This window comes from Hippocampus zosterae, chromosome 14 (assembly GCF_025434085.1).
Source record: "Hippocampus zosterae strain Florida chromosome 14, ASM2543408v3, whole genome shotgun sequence".
Lineage (NCBI taxonomy): Eukaryota > Metazoa > Chordata > Actinopteri > Syngnathiformes > Syngnathidae > Hippocampus > Hippocampus zosterae.
In genome coordinates this window covers 6,751,405-6,774,817 of record NC_067464.1, presented here as the reverse complement: position 1 = coordinate 6,774,817, position 23,413 = coordinate 6,751,405, and the positions used below count along the sequence as shown (strand labels likewise).

Genomic DNA, 23,413 nt, shown 5'->3' with positions numbered 1-23,413 from the left:
ACCATGTCAAAACATGACTTAACAATGATCCACAGTTTTTGGAAAGCTGATTAAAATTTCACCAGGCACATCAGACAATCTAACCTATGAATTGGGAAAAGGTTACAAAGCCCTGTCAATTTCTTTACAAAAGATGATGACTGGAAACATTGGTGAACCAGTTGGTGAAAATCACAACTTATAAAACAGGTCACATAAGAAGGTCGATCGACATATAAAAACTGCAGTTTGGGCACATGCTCGTGAGTCAGTCAAAGGAAAGACAAAATAGCATTCATTGAGAGCTGCTCGGGAAAAAAACAAGCCCCTGCTGACAAAAAAAGATCACAAATTCTCGTCTCACATTAAACAATGAAACAAATCTTTTAACTTTTTTTTAATAACTCATTCACTCCCCAAGACGTTTTTAAACGTCTTTTCAGACTTGGTCCAGAATTGGCTGGTACCGAATGAGTTAAAAGCTGCAGTTTATATCTACGGTACTTGTGTTTTATTTGTGAGGCAATAAAATCGGACGGACAAAAAGAAATTGTGCAATAAATATCCCAATATATCAATTGTAATACAAAATTCACATAAAAATGAATTGAATACATAGTGTTTATTGGCTCTGACCAAGTGATTTCTTTTTGGGAAAATGTATGGAAAGATTTTAGGAGACAGCATGTTTTTTAATGGTTGGACTGCACCCGGATAAATTTGCTAAAAAATCTTTATAAAGGGAAGATAAGTACCAGCTTAAGTTCATGATAGCACCATGTAAAAAGATCATTACAACATAAATAAATAAAACTGCTCAATCAAGGACCTCCAACACCAGATGACTTAATTGACTTCCATATCATAAGCACTCTACACATTTGAATGTTGTGTTTTATACGGACAAAGAAAAATAAAGTTTCACCAGAAATCAAGAGAGTAAAGTGATCACTCGTTTAAACAGCAATGTATATGAATCACGCTGACGTTTAGGACTTGAAATTAAAATACACACCCTCTCTTCCCGGCCCTCAGCCAGGATAACCACAATGCGTCCTTGCCTCTTACGCCCGGTGCGGCCCATCCGCTGCACGAGGCGGGTGGGATTCTTTTGCGCGTCGAAGCACACGATGAGGTCGACCTCGCCGATGTCCAGTCCTTCCTCCCCTACGCAGGTGGACACAAGCGTGTTGAAGCCACCCTGACGGAACCTGTTCACCACCTATTGAAACGACACCATCAAAATTCTGTTTTGCTTTCACATGCATTTTTAAAGCTGCTTTCATTTTATAAATAGCTAGATAGCTAGATAGCAAGCTAGAGAGACAGATAGATAGAGTTTATCAGCAGATTTCAAAAAATTCTGAGCTACCTTTGTGTTGTCATCGATATGATGCTCATTGCCGCCACAGTATTTGCATATCTGCAGTTTGCGTTGGCAACTGTGACATTTATGAGCGCCGTCTTTCAGTATTCAGCTGTTACATTGCTGTCCAATGAATAGCATGTGTGTCCAAAACTTGTGAGTTTGTTTGTTTGTTTTCCCTATTTGCTTAAAACACATGCTTTTCATTGGACGATGTGATGAGATGCAATCGTGATAAAGGGAAAGCGCGAAAGTCCACCTCCAGTTGCTCCTTCTGAGTGAAACCTCTGACTCCTTTGCCTGCTGACGATTGCCCCATGAATGTCATGACTCTGATCACCGGGCTGTGGCGGTTCAACATGGCAGCGATCTCCTGCACGCTGTCACGGAAGGACGAAAAGATCATCACCCGCGTGGTGGCTTCCTGTGCACCCGAACCTGGAGGGTTAATTTTATGGCACAGTTGAAAGGAATCGTGATGTCATCGCATCTGTGAATTGTTGTCCCGCCGGCAAATTACCATTACTGTCTGACGCGCGCTCAACCAAGAGTCGGAAGTGCTGCAGGACCACGGCCTCTAATTTCTGCAGTTTGGGGTGACCATAAATGAAAGGTTCATCTGCGCCTGTGGGTGTGAATCACGGGATCCAATTAATTAAAAAAAAAAAAAAAGAAAGCCATGAAGATAATCTCATTATCACGGATTAATAGAATCTGTTCAGGAATAATGCTTCTCTGATTTTGAAACATTTTCCCCACAGCCATTGAGCAATATTTTAACATTCTTTAAGGGTCATGGCAAGAGTAAAAATAATGACATTTGGCAGTGAAATTTCACTGAATAAAGTATCACCAGATGAATAAAGTATCCATCCATCCATCCAGCGAGCTAGGTGTCAATCCAAACAATCTCTTCAATGTAATGATAAACAGAGAGGTGATAAAAGCTGCCACGAATGTATACAGTGAACATAAATATAACAAAACAATCAGTAATGCCGGGAGGCCCGCACTGATAACAATAAAAACAATAATCATGTGCTGAGATGCAGGGTTCGATTCCACCCTTCCTGTGTGGAGTTCACATCTTCTCCCTGTGCTTGCATGGGTTTTCTCCGGGTACTTCAGTTTGTTCTCACATCCTAAAAACATGTGCAGCAGGTTAATGGAACACTCTAAATTGTCTCTCGGTGTGAGCGTGAGTGCGAACGGTTGTTCATCTCTGTGTGCCCTGCGATTGGCTGTCAACCAGCTCAGGGTGTATTGGTCTTACTGCATGAAGACAGCTGGAACAGGCGCCTAGTACGCCCGCGACCCTCGTGAGGATAAGGGTATTAGAAAATGGATGGATGGATAGATGGATGACATGCTTTGAGAAAAAAAAACGGCAAATACCAGGGGGCTTCCTGAAATTTGCCTCCATCTCATGATAAAGGTCCATAAAGACGGGAGTTCTCTGCAGCTCATTCCTGGCCCGGGACATTTCTAAAACAAAGGATGGAGATGTCAAACAACACATCGTGAGGAAATGATACCTCCCCCGATAGGGGACGTTTTGTAACTTTGAGGTAGAAATCTATTTAACAAACCCCTGGAGCCATCCATGATCCCTTGAACGTAAAAGAAGAGCGACCTGAGTCCCATCTGCATGAGTAGCTCGTAGCCATGATAGAGGCTAATGCAAAGGGCAAAGTCTCCCTCCAGCATTCCCTGCTGTGGTCCCTGCAGGCACAACATCCGAGTAATACACAAGACTACAGTGAAAAAGAACTGCTAGGAATTTGGAATGCAATGCAACCACAAGTCAAACACCTTCAGTGTGTAAAATGTGTTCTGCCGCCAAAACCAGGGGGCGGGAAAAAAAATCCCTGAAATATCAAATTGCAGATGCGTGTCGTCAGCGTTGTGCAGCGGTCGCCAGCACACCTCACCTCTTTTCAGGGGGCATAAAAGGAGTCACTCTGTATGTGTTTCAGCGTGTGTTGCCGATTTTTGGGGCGGAGACTATAATAAGCATTTGAAGTCGAGTCAATTCATATACGACGCATTCGATCATTTTTAGCACAGTAAAGCAGCCCCCAACCTTTTTCGCGCCAGATTAGTTTTACGAAAATACATATTTTGACAAATTGGAAGAGAAACAAATGAAAACAAATACTTCAAAATACAACTCATCATTACATTGACTGTCGTGGTAACAAATGAGAGTCCAACACATTTTTCTCCTTAACAAGCCGACCGCTCTCATCCTCTGTTCTACACATTATAAGGCAAGACATCGTCACCAGGCTCAAAAAATTAATCTTTTTTTCTGTCTTACTGTTTCTATTTCATGAGTGCTTTTATTGTATTAGAGAATAGACTTGCATGTTTTGGAAGTGACCGTGTCACCAGTCTGTATCAGCAAAATACTACCACACAAAAAGTAGTCATTTACAGTTGGGGGGGGGGGGGGGGCGTGAGCCACATAGGTCACACTAAAAACAAAATCCGTGCCGAGTATTTTTAATGAGCAAGAAATGGGGATGTGAGCTTGATTGCTAGAGGGAGGATCCGCTTTCTCTTTAACCTTCAGCCATTCCCGGCGGCGGTTTGGGGCGTTATGTCCATAATGCGAGTGGAGTCCACGCTCGTAAATGAATCCCCTGCGACAGCGGATCAAAGAAGCACTTTGGTTTTCATGCGCGTAAGGTATGAGGACATATTAATTACAGCAGTGTCGATGCCAGTCTAGCGAATGAAGAACATCGAAGACATGGTGCCGTCTGCCGCACGAGTGATGCATTCCATTTGGTGAAGCTGTGTGTGACGGGTAACAAGTGACATGTTTAATGAACATGGCAGGCAGCAACGTTTTTCAAATACTGAAATGATCAAATTAATTATTGACAAAGTGTGATGTTTTTAACTGCTGCAAACGTGAACTGTCCCTGAAATGGACATAAGACTTGAGAGACGAAGATGGAACCTTCACTAGGATACAACTAAAAGACACTTCTAATATTCACAAGTGAACCTGATTTGACCCTTTAATACACGTATCCACTGTTCAATTTTTCACTACTTGATGGACAACTTTTTTCTCTAAAAAGGAGACGAACAACAACATTCAGAACAGTGATTTCAAAATGTTAACCGCGGTAAACCAACGAATGGGAAAAGACTTCCTGGTAGGCTGCCCTTCCAAATATGGGCATGATGAGCGTAGTATGACAAGGCCTTTAGTCTCGTGAAGTCAAATTGTGAAGGGCACGATGAAGAAGATTATTTAAATACCGATTCCAATCAACCCAGGAAATGTCCTGGTTCGTTGACTGAAAACAAACATACTTTGAGGTGGGCTGGGGGATTCTTTCGGAACTGGTCCCTTGCAAGGATGAGCTGGTACTTGGAGAGATTCTGAAGATCCTTTTGTGCCATCACTCGGTTGTGGACCAAACGTGACATGAACTTCTCCAACACCTAGTGGAGAGAGAAATAGAGAGAGAGACACACACACACACACGCACACAATGTATGTAGGTCACCATAATTGGCCATTTCCTGCCAATGCTTTTTCACTGATGAGCAGACAAAAAGCAAGGAAGTGATTCCACATATGCTTCATCACACCTCACGCAAATGTGCTTCTGTTGTTTAACAAACCAATCTTGCACCCACTGAAAGAGGAAACTGTGTTTGTTCAAGTCCCCACAATAGACGAGTGATTAAATAATTAAATAAAAGTCGTTATTTGGGCTGGATGTGATTTTTCTTTCCCACTGCACTCGTTTTTGAATAAAGCGGAAGACGAGAGCAATTTGTCACACCGAAAATTTGAGCCGCATCTATTCACCCGCACAGCACGAGAGAGCCGATACAATTTCAATTTTGCTAATGGTAGGGTGTTGCCCTAGAAACAGAAGAAGCAAACGCATGCTGAGGAACACAGTACAATGCAGCGCGACATGTACAGCTGATGAGCAATTGAATTATCTCGAATGTTGCACACACATTCAAATCACTCCAATTAATGTGTTATTAACTCGTATATGGTGTACTCTAACCTGTTCACTCGTCAGTCACAGTAGCATCCTGTCCATAGCATTAAATGACGACATCTGCTGTCATAGGCACCATGCTCCAATTAATCAGTGTCAAATCCTTCATTGTACAATTAATATTCTAATTTGTCAAAGAGGGATACTGTTAATGATTTGTCTTATCCGTTTGGTAACCTGCTTTGATACAGCTATTGCTGTTCTGTAAAGCATCATATAAATAAAGTTGAGTTGAGTTGCATACAACTGCAAAAACAAAAAGAAAAAAAAAGCGCACCTGCCACTGATGAAAGGTTTTAGCGGTTTTGAAACAGTGACTTTTTTTTAATTGTTCAACTGTATAGCGTTATACAGCCGTACCTTTAAACCAGTGACTGTTCCAAGCCTAAGAAAAATGATAAATAAAACACTTTTGTTTTTACACCTGCCACACATTTGAATGCATTTAAACTAAAATTTGAAAGACCTTTTTTTTTTTTAATGGAATATTAATTTAATGAATGCGTAGATTGCAAACATTGAACATATAAACACTCTTTAAATTAATTAAACCTAGCATTTGAACAGGGGTGTGTAGACTTTCTATGTCAACTATAGATGGTGAAACCTCGATTGAGCCAGGCCCTTTCTCAGAAATGGCTGATAGTGATCATGCTTTGCTTTGGATAGGAAAGTTGAGCCACTTGCCGCTTTTAGGCTAAATCTCAGCACGCTTGTCAGGGGGCTGAAGCAAGGTGCTCTGTTCTTTCCAGAGCTTTACACGACAAAGGCAGAGGGTTGAATAACAACTATTAATTCCCTCTGGCCTTTCACTCAAACGGCCAGTGACTATGGCGTCATCAGCATATGCTCTAAGACAGCATGTGTAAAACTAAAACATCTTACTGGGACAGTGCTTTGTTTCGTGTGTGGTGGTGCATTATTCGTTCAAAATGAACTTGCCGCATGAGAGAAAACAGAATTGTCAAAATAATTTATTGAGAGAGAAAATCTCATTTACTCTGGAAGCAGCTTGTCAGATATTTGCTGTAATGACTAAGATACCATTAATCAAAATACAGTTTTAATTATTTGGTTTTGTCAGCACGCCATGCAGTGCATACATCATCTTACGCACAAGATGAGGAAATTAGTGGGAGGAAAAAAAATAGAATATAAATTAAAAATGAGAAGAAAAAAAATCCACGGGTGCTGAACCACGACCCATCTGGGGGTCGACTGTAGCTCATTTTAAGCTCATCCTGAAATTTCACTTCGTTTGTGTGTGTGTGCGCGCGCGTGCACCCGCTTGTGCCTGCGTGCGTGCAGCCGATTGGTTGAAGGGGAGTTAAGTGACGTGAAGAATGTGAGGAAAAAGCCGCTCTGTGGGCTGCTATTAATAACGAAAGCTGCTCATGGCTGAACCCTGCATGTCAACAATGGAAGGTGTGTGTGTGTGTATGTGTGTGTGTGTATGCGTATATATACAGTACGTTCATGGACAAGAACAAGCGTTCCAAAGGTCAACTAAAAAGATAAATAAACTGTCCGAACTCACTCATGTGTAATGAAGTTGATATGGCTCATCACCTACTGCTGTCGCTCACCCTGCCACTTACATTATGAATGATTAAGCTCATCTTGGCGTGCAGTTATCGATCCATTTAGTGATTGTCAGGCTGTGTGTATCAACAAAAGCAGCAAGGGGGATTATTACAGTAAGTGTGGACGCGTATTTACTGTACATGGAAACTCCCCCACAGACTGGAGAGGATTATATAATGTCCTCTACGTGCATGTGGAACGGTGCAACATGGTGGCTGGCTGTTGCAGCGCCGCAAATCAGACAGATCAAAATCGTGCCTGCTCAAGTTCAAGTTTGTTTATTATGCTCCGACAAAAGAACTCGTTTATCCGTTGTCGGCCACATTAATATGCTACAATAGAGCGGAGCCCCCGAGGTGGAACAAGGTCATTTCGTGACACCGGTTGACTTGCAAGTTGTGCTGATTTCAAAGTAATTTCCCAAGAGGACATGATGTAAACTGGATTTATTTGTGGCATCACAAAGCCTCTTTTAAGTATATAGGAAGTGTTTGAAATAACATTAATTAACTGTCACACAAGTGTAAAGACATTTTTTCAACTATATACAGGAATTAAAAGTCGTCGTCACACACGCATGTACAGCAGCGTTGTAATACTTTTGACAGGTCTTTGTCGCAAGATAATTTAAGATTAAGATTAAGATTAAGAAAACCTTTATTAGTCTCGCAATGGAGAAATTCCAGATTCACAGCAGCAAAGTTATGAAAGGAAGAAGTAGAACAACAAAAAAATAGGAGCTGCTGGAAAGGCAGCCACTCTCGCGGCCCCATTTTGAAGTCAAAATAACAAAAATAACACAAGACAACACATAGGACAGAGACAGTCGTGCAATCTTCACCACTTTTCTGCATACACTTTGTTGTCTGAAGCAGTTATAGATGAAAGAGGAGAGGATCAAAGTGTCCTTTCACCAGTGGATCAGAGACATCTGATTTTCCGAAGGTCTTGCCTTTAACTCGACTCCCAAAAGTCCTGGTCTTGACCGTTAAGACCGGCACTCATCTGCCATTCTTCAACTTCATGAATGTGCACTTGTAAAACAACAAATAGCATCAATTCATGTGTCACCAACTCTCTCCCCCATCCCCCCACCATCGCCTACATGACGGCAACCTTTTCAGGACTGAGGGACACCACCGCACACAAGCGGAAGTGAAAGGTGCAAGACTAAAAAACAAAACTGAGTGAGGACAGCCCTGTCTTAAGACAATCATTAAATTTGGCTTCTTCAACCGCAAAGACTAGAACAACATGCAAAAGAAAAGACTACAATGTGCAAATTCTGTAGTCTTCAACTCAGTGATATCGTTGAACTTTGGCCAGCATATCAACAGAAAACAGACCGGTAAGCTAATATTAATTTCAGAGAAAGTAACACCAGCGAATCTTAATTTCGTCTTCCACAGATTTCTGGATTGAGGTTCTGATTGCACAGTGAACTGGTTTTATTTAACACATATACAGTATATTATATTTTCAATGTAGCTTGCACCAAATCAGCTAAATTGGTTGATTATTTTACTCATAATTTTGCAATACATACACAGGGATTTGCTGTATCTCTTACAAGAATTTTTGAGTGTCGCAACACTGAGTTTTTGACTGTCAACTGTATTTAAAACAACATTCCAATTAAAGAGAGACTAACATTTTCAAGGAAGTGACGGTTTTGAAATTTAATTGTGATGGTCATAGCCTTGATCTCAACTCTCAGAAGTCATGCGCACCCAGCCCACACACACACACACACACACACACACACACACAAAATATTGTTTTATTGTTTTTGCCTCTCAGCACAGCAAGTTGTGCCACATGTGCAGTCAAATGTTTACAAGTCAGATTAAGACCTTTATCTCCTGCTATTCACGGGAGACAGTAACCAGGCCGGCCAGCGAATAGTGAAAATCTGCCTATCATCGACACCCATGGAAATGCATTGACTAAAAAAATAACCCCCCCCCCAAAAAAATCTTCAAAGCACTCTGATAAAACATACATTTTCAACAGAAAACACGGGGGATTGGTGAGAGGGAAAATATATATATTAAAATTTTAAAATAGGGAATATGGAAATCCACAGGTGGTTGGCCACGAGTATCTGGGGGTTGACAGTTCATTTTAGGTTCACCCTAAAATTTCAGTGTTTTTTGTTCCTGTGGAAAGCCCCCTGCTCTAAAGTAACAGTACTCTCAATTGAGTACAGTCTATCAACGCCGTTCTTTTCATTTTGTTGAATAAAGCGATATCAAGGCGAGAAAGGACGGTTCTTTGGTTGGCACTATTTGTCGTCTCGGACAGCAGCTCGAAGATGAGAGCTGAGGGAGTGGCAATGGCCTCAGGAGTCACGTGGTGTGCCTCGTCTCCTATAAACGTCGCCTTCACCCGTTCCCACCCGTTGGAGCCCGACAAACAAAGACGGCGCTCACTGTCGGCTTATTTTTTAGCGAATTTAAAGCACAAGTTAAAGGCGGACTTGTATGTCGTTGTGACGATATTGTTTTTTTTTTTTTTGTTGTGGTTTGTTTATTTTTCATAATAATGGCTAAATGCGCCGTGGACAGCTGCTTCGAGTCCGATTTGTTGACCCACGACTGGCCGTGAGCCTCATCGGGACACGGGCTGCAGCAGCGAAGTCACGAAGAACGAAAAAAAAACGGGATTTTAGCACAACATTGTCCGATCGTGTCTATTTTTAATCAGAAACGACAACACGTTTCTTTTTAATTGCCGCGACAAAATGGACCGCGGTGGCTGTCAAATGAGTGGCGGCGGTGGTGGAGGTGGCAGCGGCCCCGGCGACGGCGGTGGTGGCATGATCACCCTGGAGGACTTGGAGTCTTTCTCCGAGGATCAGCTGTCCGACTCCGGCAACGGCAGCCTAGAGGACGACGAAGAAGACGCCGACCGACTGCTGCACTACTGGCAGGACGTAGCCCGAGGACACCAAGTGGAAGTTGCAAAGGGTAACTTTAAAAAAATAAACGAAACTAACTTTATGTTCGGACGCAAAAATGAACGTTGTGACACGGTTATCTTAGCTGTAGCATAGTGCCTTCTCAAAGCAGAGAGTTCGAAACATGTGACGTCGTGTTTTTGACAGTGAAGTTCAACTGCTAAGACTCAACTTGGTCGTTCGTGTAAACTGACCCTAGTTTGGTGCTCCGGGTTTATCATAATACATTGTGACGTGGTTTTAAAGGCGACATTTTTACACAAATTTGCCCATTAGCGTGTTATTACGGAGTGAATTACGCTACTGCTCACCAACGCTTTGAGAGCACGGGACTCTAAAGAGTCCCAGTACTTGCAGGCAAACCCTTGAGTGATAGTTTGCCTGCAAGTACTCATTGTTTAACTTTGTAGACTTGTAAAACGAGTCTCCGAACGTGTTGTATAGGGTTAATACCGTGATAAATAGTTGCTTAGGTTTGTTTTGTTCATTATTGTCGAATAAAATCACTACATTAAGCTTTTAGAGTGGAGTAACCTGCCAAAAGGAAGCCGTATCTAATCCTCGGGGCCTCCTGATCAACTCAACAACACACTGTAATTGGTTATGTTCATGAACATAAATATCCATAACATTGCACAATAAAAAATATATATATACACAAACACACAATTGTGCTATTTTTCAAAACAGACTGTAAACTCAAAACTCCACAAGTTGAGTTTATGATTGGCTAAAACAAAGGCCAAAAACACCATTGATTTTTGAACATACCTTAGGCATGTCATATATCGTATGAGATTTAAAACAACCGTGTCAAAATATGACCTGCCCATCATAACATGACTTGAGCAGAATTCCAAAACAAGAAAAGAAAGCACAAATGTATTTCTGTATCATCTCACTATTAAATATCACTATCACGAATTAATATTTTTGTCAGTGAGCACTAACTAGACTGTTCCAGAATGAGAAACCCAACAACATACTCAGCATGTCCCTGCCCTCCAAAGCACGTCACTAATTGAGGATTTAGCACAAAATGGCTCACTGACGCTTTCTGCCTCAGGGACAGATTATCTACCTTGACTGTGTGCTGGCCGGTTCATGGTTGCTGCTGCTGCTGCTGCCATGTCCTGCATGTAAATACAGCACAGAGTACACAGGCAAGGCGTCCTTTCCTGAGATTTACAGGTTTGCAGATGGGAGATGTCTGCCATGCAGGCCTTGTGATGATCACCCGCATGCATTATCCAAAAAAGATGAATCCAAAAAAGATGATTCTGATGTCACACAGGTGTTAATTCTGAGCTACAGTGATGGAATCGGAGTGTAAAAATCATGCACACTGTCAGCTCTGAGGATGAAATAAATTTTATACCATAATTGCACGAGGGATATGACAGTCAGGTTTCTTTTCCAGCGCTTTGTCTAGAAAACAGTGAATGCCAGATCAATTATTACCTGGCTCGACGCGCTTGCCACTGACCAGGTCATGTTTGCACAATTCGGCCAAACGAGAAAAGCTGTCCTCGTTCTGGGAACGTCTCAACAGCAGGTGCCGCATGGTGAGAATTTGCAATGTTGGCAAAATAATGGATCTGCTAAACTGTGACCACTCCCCTTTACCAGTTCCCACTCTTACCAAAACGGTGCGTTCAGAAAAGGAGGACGATTTAAATTAAAGTGACAGCCTAATGTCATTCCCGGTGCTCATCCGTTGGGGCGAGTGTCACTGCTTTCTCCTAAAGCCAAAAGTGTACTTAGTGATCAGTCAAGGTCATGCGTCATTGAAGAGTAAAGTCGACTTTGGTCGTCTGTGTAACCTCTAAAAGGTACACAAGATGAATCCGCGAAAGAGGAGGTCACATCTTTGAACGCGCCCCCAATTTCCATCTGCCATTGCACAATTAAGACACTCCGCTTTACACAGCTGATAGAATTATTGCCTGGAAAAAGTGTACATTAAATTCTTCCGGACTATGCGATTCAGTGACTAGTTGAGCACCCGTTTAGCTTGAAATTTGGATGTGACGTGAATGTTGGTTTAAGACGGGGAAACAAAGGATGTGTTGTGACTATTTCTGCATCGAGACTGAGGTGCTGCCATAGCAACAGATTATATGGCTTTCACGCTCATTGAGAATGGATGACCGAGTTCGATAGACATTGATTTCTTCTGCTATACACATGCAAAAAAATGTTGGTCCTCTCACTTGGATTGATTGGTGGCCCTAACGCCATGGATCCACGTGACCTACTTATCCTCTCATCACATTGATTTGATGTGATTGAGTCGATGTCAATGCCTTGCCTTTCAGTGCGTCGGCCTATTTTTTTTAATTCCAGGTGATAGGAGTTCTGTAATCACCGGTGAGTTATTAGTTACAAGGTCAAGGCAGCAAACCAGACGAGCTTTTAATAGTTGATAAGAATCTGGCACAATGTATCCTATGTGTCGAAGGCACCGACTTGTTGTGCGTCAATAGTGGTCTATAGCTGGCACCGGGCAGCTTTAATCAGTTTTCTCTGCGTCACCTCTAATACACATCACGCCAAGGCATCACCTTGGCACAGCGCTGCGCCCATCTGGAAGCCTTCTCACGCCAGTAGTAAACCGCACGCCATGTGAACTTTGGGTGTTATTCTCATTTGAGGTGTTTTTCCTCATTAGAGGCTTGAGAAGTTTTGAGTGGGGCCTTTTCACAACCACTGTTGTAACCAAGGAAGAAGAATTGCAGCACCAAGCTTGGAGAGTTTCAACCAATACACTAGCCAGTCCATTGACCTTAAAGGGATCATACGGCAGACATTGACCATTTTTCACTCAAATATTCTCTTCATATACATTTTTTTTTTGGTCGGGAAATTGATAGTAGCGTGCATTTTCAATGTTACCAATTCATTGTGGAGAAAGAAATCAGGATACAACTAACTACTCTCAAAACACCCCTTTCTAGTCAGCAATATAGCTATGCCCTTCTTCCCACATCATGGTGGGAGCAAACGGAAGAACAGGACACAATTTGTCCATTAGATCTCCCATTTAACGTTGGCATTTTTTAACCGCTTTCAGACAAGACGGAGCGTGATAAAAAAAAAAAAACGCTTGCTTCCTTACCTCAACGACGTCATCTGGCTAATATGTCAATCAAGCAGTCTTCTCGGAATTTTGGGGCATTTCATGTTCAGCCCAACGACACACAAGCAATACCACCAAGCTTCTGCACAAAAAACGCATACCAAAAACATCCAAACCGCGGAAATCGAGGTCCGACCCACATCGCTGGCTTGTTTGCATTGTTGAACAGTACAGACAGCAAGACACACTTGACCAAATCCTACACACGTAAACATCTCAAACTTGTTTGCTAGTAAGCGCGCAACAATTTGACTTTTGAAATTCTCTTTCAATTGACCCATGTTTTCTGTTATGTTCGTTTTTCTATTACAGAAATGTCCGAACCCATTCAACAGCTTGCCTCCAACAACAACGGACGCAGTAACAGAGAACACATCCCTTTTACCCTCCTATCACGCAAAGAAAAGGTATGAATCTGACTTTGTGTTTTACCAACTTTTTTTGGAACAACAGTATTTTCGAAGCTTGTTTTTTTTCCTTTGTTGCTACAATAATTTGGTCGAGTGCACTACTTCATCTTATTCGAAAGGGTGAGCCAGTTAACCCCCCCCCCCCCCACCCTCATGGAGGCCATATAAATAAAGTTAGCTAATTGGTTTAACTTGAGTTAATTAGTCCATTAAAACAAAGGACAGTCACATGCTATCAGTCTATCATAGGGCAGCTATCAGAGCAATAAGGGGGGTATGGGGGGGGGGGGATTTTAATCAGACACCTGTTAGCCGTTCTAAAATAATCTCATAAATGCACTTGTGCCGATGTTGCCCTTTTACCGAAATGAGAGTCATCGTATAGCCACAATTATCTGCTACAGACCCTAACTGACTTAGTAATGAAATCCGCACTTACTCAAGAATTTGGGAAATTAAAAAAAAAAAAGGTTATATAATATACATGTATACTGTATATTATCTTTTCCCCAGCACAATTATAATGGCTTGTCAATTATCCACAAATTTTAACTATGATACCAGCTTTTCTCTTGGCGTACCTTTTGTAGTGTGGGGAGCTGCTGTTCGAGAAGCGGCATTATGAAAAGGGCCACTGGGCCTGCATAACAATGCGCGAGGAGACGTACGAACAGAGCATCTGCTACGGCTTCATGAGGATAATGAGATACATCTGCCAGCAGAACTCCTTAGGTGAGTTTAAACACAAGTTGACCAAAATGCTTCATCACTCAGCGACGAGATCATATCTCATCATATATTCATTCTCGTGCAGGCGACTACCTGGGCATGTCACTGCCCGTTGTGACTGTGGTGCGCACGGACGAGAACCATTTGACCATCGCCCAGGAAGTGACTGTGGCGTATTACCTGCCCACCAACCACCAGGCCCAGCCCCCTCAACCTCATGACCGTGATATCATCATCGAAATCTGGCCCGCAGCTGTTGTGTACACAAGGTGAGCAAAGAAAGGACTGCGATGGTGTCAACAGCACTGGTTAATGGCAAAAAAAATATTTAGCATTATTAAACAACAAAATAGCTCAGTGAGGGGCAGGTATTGTCCACTTTGGAGACCCCATCCTCATGTTCTACACTAGAATCTTCGTCTGAGTGTGTATGGCTTTAAAAGGAGGAAGTTGGCCTGGTGAGTGACATGGGTGTCGGCAAATGAAAGTACTGTTTGATGTTGCGAGCTCAGGTTAGCGGTTGGTTGTAAACTGGCTGACCATGAGCCAGTCTGGATGTCAGTTATGGCCGTCATGCATGAATGTTTTACGTTTTTTTTATTTGTTAAACAAAATAATTTTAAAAGTATATTACACCACAAACAGTGTGGGACGAATAAAACTAGTGATGACCCGCATATGATGGCGGCATTTGCACTTGATTAGGTTTTGTATATGGGTGCATTATTGCAACAAGCTTTTGCTAATAGCCCCTCTCCTCTCACTGCAGGCCCTTCACTGGCCCCACAAACGAGTTTACTATCGTGGATCAGATCAACACCATGGCCGAGCTGCTCGAGTCCCCTGGAACGTGCGTCAATGACTCGTTCATCGTGGCTGGCTACACCAACCCGGCGCACAGCCAGCGCCAGAATGAGATCTGGTTCTTGGAGCGCCGTTAATGGGCTACAGCCGAATGAGGCATTTCACCGGCGAACACTCCAGGCACCCTTTGAGCCTCACAAAGACTCATCTCTATTCCACCACCTCTGCCCAGTCCACAGCTCATAGATGCAACATCGTCCTTTTCCTCATCACGGCCTCATCTTACCAGCGCACTACACATTCAAACGGCATAGTCAAACAAAACCTTGGGAATGCTGTAATAAAGCCGCTAAATTATCCTCAGTATCGGACGTGCCGCCTAATCATGGTGCATTTTTGTTGTCAATTGCGCCGCTTTCTCTGTCGCATTTGATCTTGCCGAGTTGTTGATGTCCAAACTGTCAGTGTTGATGCACTTGTTTTATTGTTCAAATCTCGATCGCTGCAGGTTAAATGGTTTCACGAGATTATTCAATCAACAGGTTACCACCACACAACCGGTCACTAAAACATTTTTCTTTCTCTAGCTTGGACCATTCAAGTGTTAACGTGGCGAGTCGGTAGCGTGGGGAGGCAGGAGGTAGTTTCTGTAGTGTGCAACACGATGAATGCCAATAACTACCTAACTGAATCAAACTTGACACACATTGAGAAATACATCAATGTGTTTGTGTGTGCGTGCGCGTCTGTGTGGTGTGTGTGTGTGTGTGTGTGTGCGTGCAAAACCAAACTCTTGCTGGATGACAATCAAAAGCACTTACATACATCTGTTGCAAACAAGGCAAAGCATTCCTCATGGTTCCTCCACCTGGGAATCGTATTTTTATATATATATATATTATATAATCCCCCCACCCCCGCAAAATGCTGTATGTGCTACTTTGTGCTAGTGTGTACGTATTCACTACTGTATACCGCGACCACCACCACCGCTGCCGATGAGTAGACATTGCAAACGGATGCGCCACCGAGATCCGTTTCTTAGACCGAGACCACCAGGAAACCCGAAATGTTACGGTTGAAACAGTTTATTTGTGATGTTCAGTCTTAACGATGAATAAATACCTGTACCACTTTGAGACAACGGTTCTGTTGAAGGTTTGATCCATTGGCCATTCGGTGTGTCCTTGCAAAGTATTGCTGAAATAACTGTATGGTAATGTTTATAGATTCGCTATATTTTCAGGTTAACCTTACCAATCCACCAGATGTTCTGAAAGATTTTTTTTGTTTAAAATATTCAATATATGATTCTATGAATGACAGGATGTTAAAGTGGGTTAAATAAAGTATCATTTCCTCAAAAATGATGGGAGAAAATTACATTTGGTTTGCCCAAGTGGCCATTAACAAAAAAAAACAAAAAAAAATTCCAAAGATGTTCTTTTTCATACATACCATGACATGCAGAGGTGTTTCAAAGCCATGATGACAACAAAGAGTGTCTCCCCTTTGTGAGCTTGGTTAGATGAGAACATCAAACCCTTTCCGTTTAATGTTTTTATTTTAGTTGAAAGGCTTAATTTGTGCTGTACTGTGAACATAAAAGTGCAACAGCAGATCACTACTGTGGTTTTAAATAAACATGAGCTTGTTCTCCTGTCTTTTAAAAACAACAAAAAGAATCTGTTTTAATTACCTTCTCCCCCCCCCCATGTTGTCTTTTTTTTTTTAATCGACACCGCAGAGCTTGAACTTAATATCAGTGCTTTACCCTTTACAAAACAAGGTGTAATAATACAAGTGTGGCGTAAACCCCCGATGGTAGCTCACTGTTTGAGCAGATTGGCCGCATTGTAACTTTAGGATGTACGGCTTGTCATGTCAAAAATAAATGCACGCTAAATTTAGCGGTTGCTGTGCATTAGCACTGGATGCTGCAGTAGTATCCACTTTGCTGCAGCGTGCCCCGTCTCCTTTCATGAATGGGTCTCTTTGCTGAGAAGTAGAATACTGGAGAGCCTCATTCTCCATTGTTTGCTCACATTAAAAAAAAAAAAAACAAAACAAAAAATGTATATAATTTCAAACTTGTCATACAACATGACCATTATCAAATAAATACCTTACGGATCATTATTTACATACAAAATGATCTTAAGCAGTCAAATCGAATGCATTCAGAATTGTGTAAGAGTACAATTCCCAAGTGCAGTACCAAGTCCTGTTTACCCACGCTGGAATGTCCCTCAAGGCAAATCCCTCCCTTTTAATGGGATCAAATGTTTCCAACATAAGGTGGCCCAGCCACACCCAACAGCACACAACAGCTTCTTGCAAAGGTCGACTCCAAACTGATACATAATAACCCGTATGAAGAGACAACTGCAGAGAGAATCAATCAGCGTGGATAATTAAGTGCAAGAATGCCACTGAACCTGCCAACGCAAAGCAGCCATACGCTACAATGACATCACGTTAAAGCTCGGTCTTTCATTCCACTACAGTACAAAATAGGTCATTTAAAAAATAAATAAAATCACACACAAACATTGAAAATGACACGAAGAGGCACAACTACACAAACCAATAAAAGAAGTAATGCTCATTTGACACCTTGATACTTAATTGGTCAACAATTCACAAATACAATTGAGTCTTTAAAAGGACTTCACATCCATGTTTTGAGAAAATGCCACGCCAGCACGGGGGGAAACAAACTGCACACTGAATCTCAGAACTGAAGCTCTACGAGTCCACCATGTCGCCAGCAACAGCAAATTTTAATGCGTCTCTAAACGTATTTTTGACACAGCTTTGTGAAATAAGCACTGGTTAACAACCGTTCAGTTGTATTTAACTACCAAATTCAATACATTTGCATGTATTTTTTAAGAACTGTTTTTGACATTAATTCAGGTAGAAACGTTATTCAACTTCTATGTGCAATACGTTTGAATTGAGTCATTTTTTTATTTGTCAGTCCAGTTGTTTTGTTTTTGTGCATTTAGACGCTGTACTACTGTTCACACATTGCATAAGGTGACAGCGGCTTACAATAATAACACATGGACTGATAGTAAAAAGTTTACACAAGCAGCGTCTGCTTGGCGAGAGTTCCAGTTACCGATTTACTGACTATGCACAGTGTGACCACTAAGGGGCAGCAAAACACCAAAATTTAGGCTACACAATGAACGACACACACTTTTGTATTGTTACTCACACACCTGCAGGTAGCGAGCCTGCTGGGCAGTCAGCGCCTCCCCCAGCGGCACCACCATCTTCTCCACGCTGCGTTGGTGCGAGTGGGCCAAGATGTCCGGGCTTTCCTCTGAGCGTAGCTCAATGTGGGAGATGAGCAGATTGGAGATCACGGACTGCACCGACTACATGGGGGTGAACACAGACGGAGTTAGCATGTGTTTCGCGGTGGGCTGCAGAAAGAAAAGGATTGCAGTCTCTCACCTTGGTGTCTCCCCCTGGAGTGGCGCTCAGGGCTAACACGCGGAACTGCAGAGTATGACTGCTGAGCTGTCTGATCACCTGAACATGAACAAGAACAAATTAAAATGTTTATCTGTGACTGACACAGTCACAGTTCCGAGGTTCGGATTTGAATTTTCACTCCGGCCTTCCTGTGTGTGATTGGCATGTTCTCCCTGTTGTTGTGTGTTTTCCCTTGCCTTCCTCCAACATTTCAAAACCGTGCATGGTTGCTCCATTTAAGATTCTCTTACATTGTCCACAGTTGTGAATGTGAACGCTCGTTTGTGTCTATATGTGCATGGCGATTGGCTGGCAACCATTTCAGAGTCTACGGCGCCTCTAGCCCAAGTCAGTTAGCTAAGTACCAACCCGTGACCGGAAGTTATATAAAAAGAAGGATGTTATGAGAATTGTGTGTTAAATATTTAATAACATTTCCAGTAATCATGTGAATGACTCGCTAAGCCGAAAGTCACGTCAACAACAACCACTGTGTCTTTTTAGAGATCAATGGACTAAGGCTTAGGCGATTTTGTGGCAACTGACCACAAGTCGGCATGAGACCTTGACTCAATCCGGATCTAGACCACAGTCCACCCTTTGAAGATGCAAACCCGAAGCTCTGTTAATTCTTTCAAACTCCAACCCCGGCTCAAAATCGAGCACATTTTGGGTGAATGGCGTGTATATTAAGTGTCATGTCCAATGTCATGTTTACCTGACAGAAGGCATGGTTGCCGAGCGCCTTGTGGGCCTCATCGATCACCACACACTTGACTTGCAGGGCTGGGCATGTGTTTCTGGACAGATCGTTCATCATCACCTGAGGTGTAAGGAAGAACAAGCGCTTAGAGCGCCACACTTCCTGTCTCCGGTGAGCCGCTGTGCTGCCTGCAGAAACGCAGACAGGGATATTATTAAAACGTCGATGCCTCAATTTTCTATAGCGCTTGGTCTAATTAGAGTCGCAGGTGAGCTTGGGTTATCCATGCTGACTTTACGGGAGAGAAGGAATATACCCTGGACAGGTTATCGGTCAATCAGAGGGCTACTATTAAAGAAAAATGCAATAAATCAGAACAAAGTCTTGCCTCAATTAGCTTAAAACCACAAGTGGAGTTGACGCCCAACAATCTTGCAATTGATTTCTGCTTTAAATGTGTCAAGTGGTCCGAAACTTCAAATAGAAATTCTTATGTTGGAAGTAAATCTAGTAATTTATTTAAATTCGGATGTCGCGGGAGTTCTTGGGAGAAAAAAAAAATCACCCCAGAGGTTGGAGAAGAAGAGTGAGACTATAGTGGGAGAGGAATACTGTACCAGTCAGCTCTGCCATGTGACCCTGTGGGATGCCCATCACGTTGTAGCAAGCCTCAATCTGCTGCGCCACCAGTGGCTTGGTGGGCGCCATGAACACGATCTTCCCAGTTGGATACCAACGATAGAAGTTGTACATCACAACCGCGGCGATGAACGTTTTCCCCAAACCTGTGGGAAGGCACACTAGGGTGTTTTGGAACAAAGCGGCCTTCGACATGTTGAGTTGGTATTCCCTAATCGGGTAGTTCGTGGGATAAATCCACACTGTCGCGGAGGAGCTGTCAAAACCAGGGAAGTCTGGATAGGTGATCTCTCCACTTGATGGAGTGGGAGACAGGGTCCTATCCTGTTGGAGTAAGCTGCCATTATCATGTTGTAGGTTCTCCTCAGCTTCATTGACAGCGACCACCATGAGGTCGTCATCTTCATTATCATCATAAAAAGATGGTTCGGGGGTTTCTGTTGTGGGATGTCTCGCTTTCGGAGCGTCTGTTGGGTTTAAAGAGCCGAGCTCAGCCCATAGTGGATTTGCAGCAGGTCTCTGGACTGTCCCGCTTTGACTCTCTTTGCGCAGTCCAGGGACCTTTTTTCGTTCTTTTGGAGGCTGAACAACGTTGGGTGGAGGCGCGGACGAACCCCAAGTCTGAAATAAAGTCCTCTGGTTAGAAGAACCGCTCATTTTCTCGAGTTATGTCGTAAATACAACTTTTTGGTGGGGTTGGACAGCGAGCGAGCCATAGCTAACTGAAGATGCAAACAATGGCTAATTTCCGGGTCACGTTTTTCAAAATATAAGCGTTCCTCTGCTCGAGCAAGTCTAGTTTTGTCTGTTAGACAGCGTTTATCAGGTTTATCGTTACTTTTTCAAATAATATTAAAAACAAAATTAACCCAGATTTGGCGTCAGCATGAAGCTATAATTTTAAGACTAAAAATTGTATTTTTCGAACTTGACACCAGAAGTAAACGCCAAGCTCCCGCCTCTCTCTGGGGAATCACGTTACCATAGTGATGCACAGTGCTGACTGGGAGAACACGCTCGTTCTTTTGCAGGTAATAACCTCGTTGCTAATTTATCTGCTTGCATACTGTGAAGCGGTAAAGCTTCTTTACGATCGCGGCGATTGTAGCACTCTTTTTGGGTTAGGTTATGCAGAGTGGCTGTGGCAAACAGAATGATGCGAGCTGTTAGCATTAGCCTCGTGGCTGTGCTTATTTTGGTCGATTTTAATGCCTCGTCTTGTTAAAGCAACAAGAACTCGCCTTTAGCTTTAACTTTTTAAACAGTCCTTCCCATGTTTTTAAAGTATTAATTCTATTCAGAATACAATAAGTTTCATCCACATTTAGAAAGATGGATGCCTGTGCATGTTTATTTTACCTCTACCCATAACCTTTACTATGTTTAACTTTTAAAAATCAAATGTGCCCTTGAGTGCTAGTTAAAGGTTTGAGTTTTAAGACGTCAACTTGTTTTTAAACCTTAAAACAAGGAACAGTGGTGCCTTGAGATGCGAGTGACCCAATTTGAGTTTTTCAAGATAGACGCCCTCATTCGGCCGACTTTGGCAAATCGTGAACAATTCTTCATAAGAGGCTTCAAGCTGTTTTATGCATATCTATCGTCAAACTAAACATACAACCTTGGAGATTATTTAAAACAAGAACATTCCATAGCCTCTAGTTAGCCATCTTAATGCTAACATTTGATGGGAAACGCCTGTATAACCGTTGAAGCTACTGCAATTTGAACACCGACGAGTTAGCAAGTTAACATTTACAAGGCCCTCAGTCATTAACTGTACTTAGTAATTCCCTTGAATTAAGTTATTAATGTGTTATAAAGTGCAATATGATTGTATTTTTTATGGCATTAAAAAAACTTTTAGGGGGGGCCTGCAACAGATTACTCACATTTGCACTCATTTCAATGAGGAAAACTGATTTAAGACACAAGTGAATCAAATGAATGAAACTCGTATCTCAAGGTACCACTGTGTCGAAGACCCCCTTATTGCATGTCATCTCTGCAGGCTCACGCACGAGGCCTTCTGGTGAGGGTGGAGTTGCGTCGTGCAAGTTCCGACTTTGAGGAGGTCGTGAAAGAGATAGATGGCACTTCGGCCCACTTGGGGTGGAGGGATGCCATCATTCCCATCCCCCATTTCACAGACACGGCAAGACTCTGTACCTGTAATAAAAATTGATTTACCTTGGCGCCCTTCTCAAGCCTTTTTTTTTTAAACCAGGATGGCCCCCTACGCAGGATAGATCCACGATCAAAGGCTACCACCTGCTCACAGAACCCAGCAGCAGGAGAGGCGGCTCCATTGTCGGAATTTAGAGGAGAAAGTCATCGTCTACGGACCACAGAAGTGCAGAGAGACAGCTTGGGAATAAAACAACCTGCTAGGGGGTGTTCACAAAGCAGCCATGTTCTTGAGACAGTTCAGAACTTGAGCTCTGATGAGGTTCTGGAGAGCACATTGGACTCCACCTCAATCTGGAGTAGTATGGAGAGCCTTCCTCTTCAAGGTAAATCCTTTGTCATATGCAGAAGTGGCAAAAGGACTCACACTTTGTACTTAAGTAGAAGCAATGCAAATGATAGATCGGTAGATTTTAAAATCTCTATACATCAATGCATAAATAATGTGTCTTCTCCAGGTCGGCCGCGGTACCGTTCGACCCAGGAGGTGCCCGCTGATCCCAAGTCCCTGCGATGCCATAGAGACACCCTGACCATGGACCTGCTGTGGCTGCAGCAGGCCATCGACAGCAGGAAAAAGGTGAGTCGCTGCTATAGTACAGTATTTCCCTTCATTTAATCCGCACCGGCGCTCCACCACGAGGTCGACGCTCAAGATATACTACGGTGATATTTATGGCACCTCAGTGAATCAGCCGCGTCATTTATTTAATGACCACCAGTGGCCTTTTTTTTTCCCACACGAGGGTCAATTTGTACAGTACAATACGGACAATTATTTGCCGGGAAGATGGTGGATTGTAGATATTTATTCATTTCAAAATGAATTTTCCACTTTTGGAAGTCATCACTGCCAGGGGCAAATTTCGACTTTGTAAATGGTATGAAAGTCATTTAATAAACTGCAAATCATGTATCTTTGTTCATCTATACCAGCGAGGAGGACACAAATTTTGAATTATGTTCCTGTCTTTCTCTCCTCTGCAGTACTTGTCTCTGAAGAACAAGCTGAGCATGCATTGAAGTGGACCTTGCTGCGCAAATGTGTTTATCAATGCAACAAATTGCCTCCATTTTCTTAAACGAAATGGCTGAATTGTACATTTTGTATTGTATTTGTCAATGTAAAACATATTTACTTACCACAATGCTTCATTTTGTCTTATTACTGATGTTGTTGTCACATATTCCTGTTTTATCTGAGACGATCTGAAAATGGACAAGATAGTAAGGGGACCCCACAAATGTAGATTCAGACAAAGGGCAGTACAAAAAATATTTCCACAAAAACAAAGGACAGACAAAGCATAAACAGAAAGTGCTGGCAACACAAAACCAGGAAAACCCAATATGAACAAAAACGGCAAGGAATTTTTTATCCCCAA

At 42.5% G+C, this 23,413-nt stretch overlaps 3 protein-coding genes across 7 annotated transcripts in view; 2 read left to right on the top strand and 1 right to left on the bottom strand.

Moving 5' to 3' along the window:
- The window catches only part of fancm (FA complementation group M), a 37,413-nt gene extending 16,818 nt beyond the window's left edge, over positions 1-20,595 (bottom strand). For all 5 annotated transcript variants that reach the window (XM_052086263.1, XM_052086266.1, XM_052086264.1 and 2 more), the window contains exons 1-10: positions 19,820-20,595; positions 19,218-19,390; positions 18,479-18,556; positions 18,241-18,399; positions 4,676-4,807; positions 2,935-3,067; positions 2,741-2,830; positions 1,866-1,970; positions 1,605-1,783; positions 995-1,201 (exon numbers count right to left, since the gene is read on the bottom strand). In XM_052086263.1, the coding sequence (XP_051942223.1) occupies positions 995-1,201; positions 1,605-1,783; positions 1,866-1,970; positions 2,741-2,830; positions 2,935-3,067; positions 4,676-4,807; positions 18,241-18,399; positions 18,479-18,556; positions 19,218-19,390; positions 19,820-20,498 (1,935 nt within the window). In that variant the 5' untranslated portion in view covers positions 20,499-20,595. The remainder of the gene's footprint in view (positions 1-994; positions 1,202-1,604; positions 1,784-1,865; positions 1,971-2,740; positions 2,831-2,934; positions 3,068-4,675; positions 4,808-18,240; positions 18,400-18,478; positions 18,557-19,217; positions 19,391-19,819) is intronic.
- Positions 9,360-16,695, top strand: soul3 (heme-binding protein soul3). The gene is made up of 5 exons (XM_052086330.1): positions 9,360-9,938; positions 13,380-13,474; positions 14,068-14,209; positions 14,292-14,475; positions 14,976-16,695. Exons 1-5 carry the CDS (start codon positions 9,713-9,715, stop codon positions 15,145-15,147), a joined length of 819 nt encoding a protein of 272 aa, XP_051942290.1. The 5' UTR covers positions 9,360-9,712; the 3' UTR covers positions 15,148-16,695.
- A 174-nt stretch (positions 20,596-20,769) lies between the features above and the next one.
- iqcc (IQ motif containing C) lies at positions 20,770-23,306 on the top strand. The gene is made up of 5 exons (XM_052086347.1): positions 20,770-20,872; positions 21,853-21,996; positions 22,069-22,354; positions 22,487-22,608; positions 23,016-23,306. The coding sequence occupies exons 1-5, from the start codon at positions 20,831-20,833 to the stop codon at positions 23,049-23,051; spliced, it is 630 nt and encodes a 209-aa protein (XP_051942307.1). The 5' UTR covers positions 20,770-20,830; the 3' UTR covers positions 23,052-23,306.
- Positions 23,307-23,413: the final 107 nt, after the last annotated feature.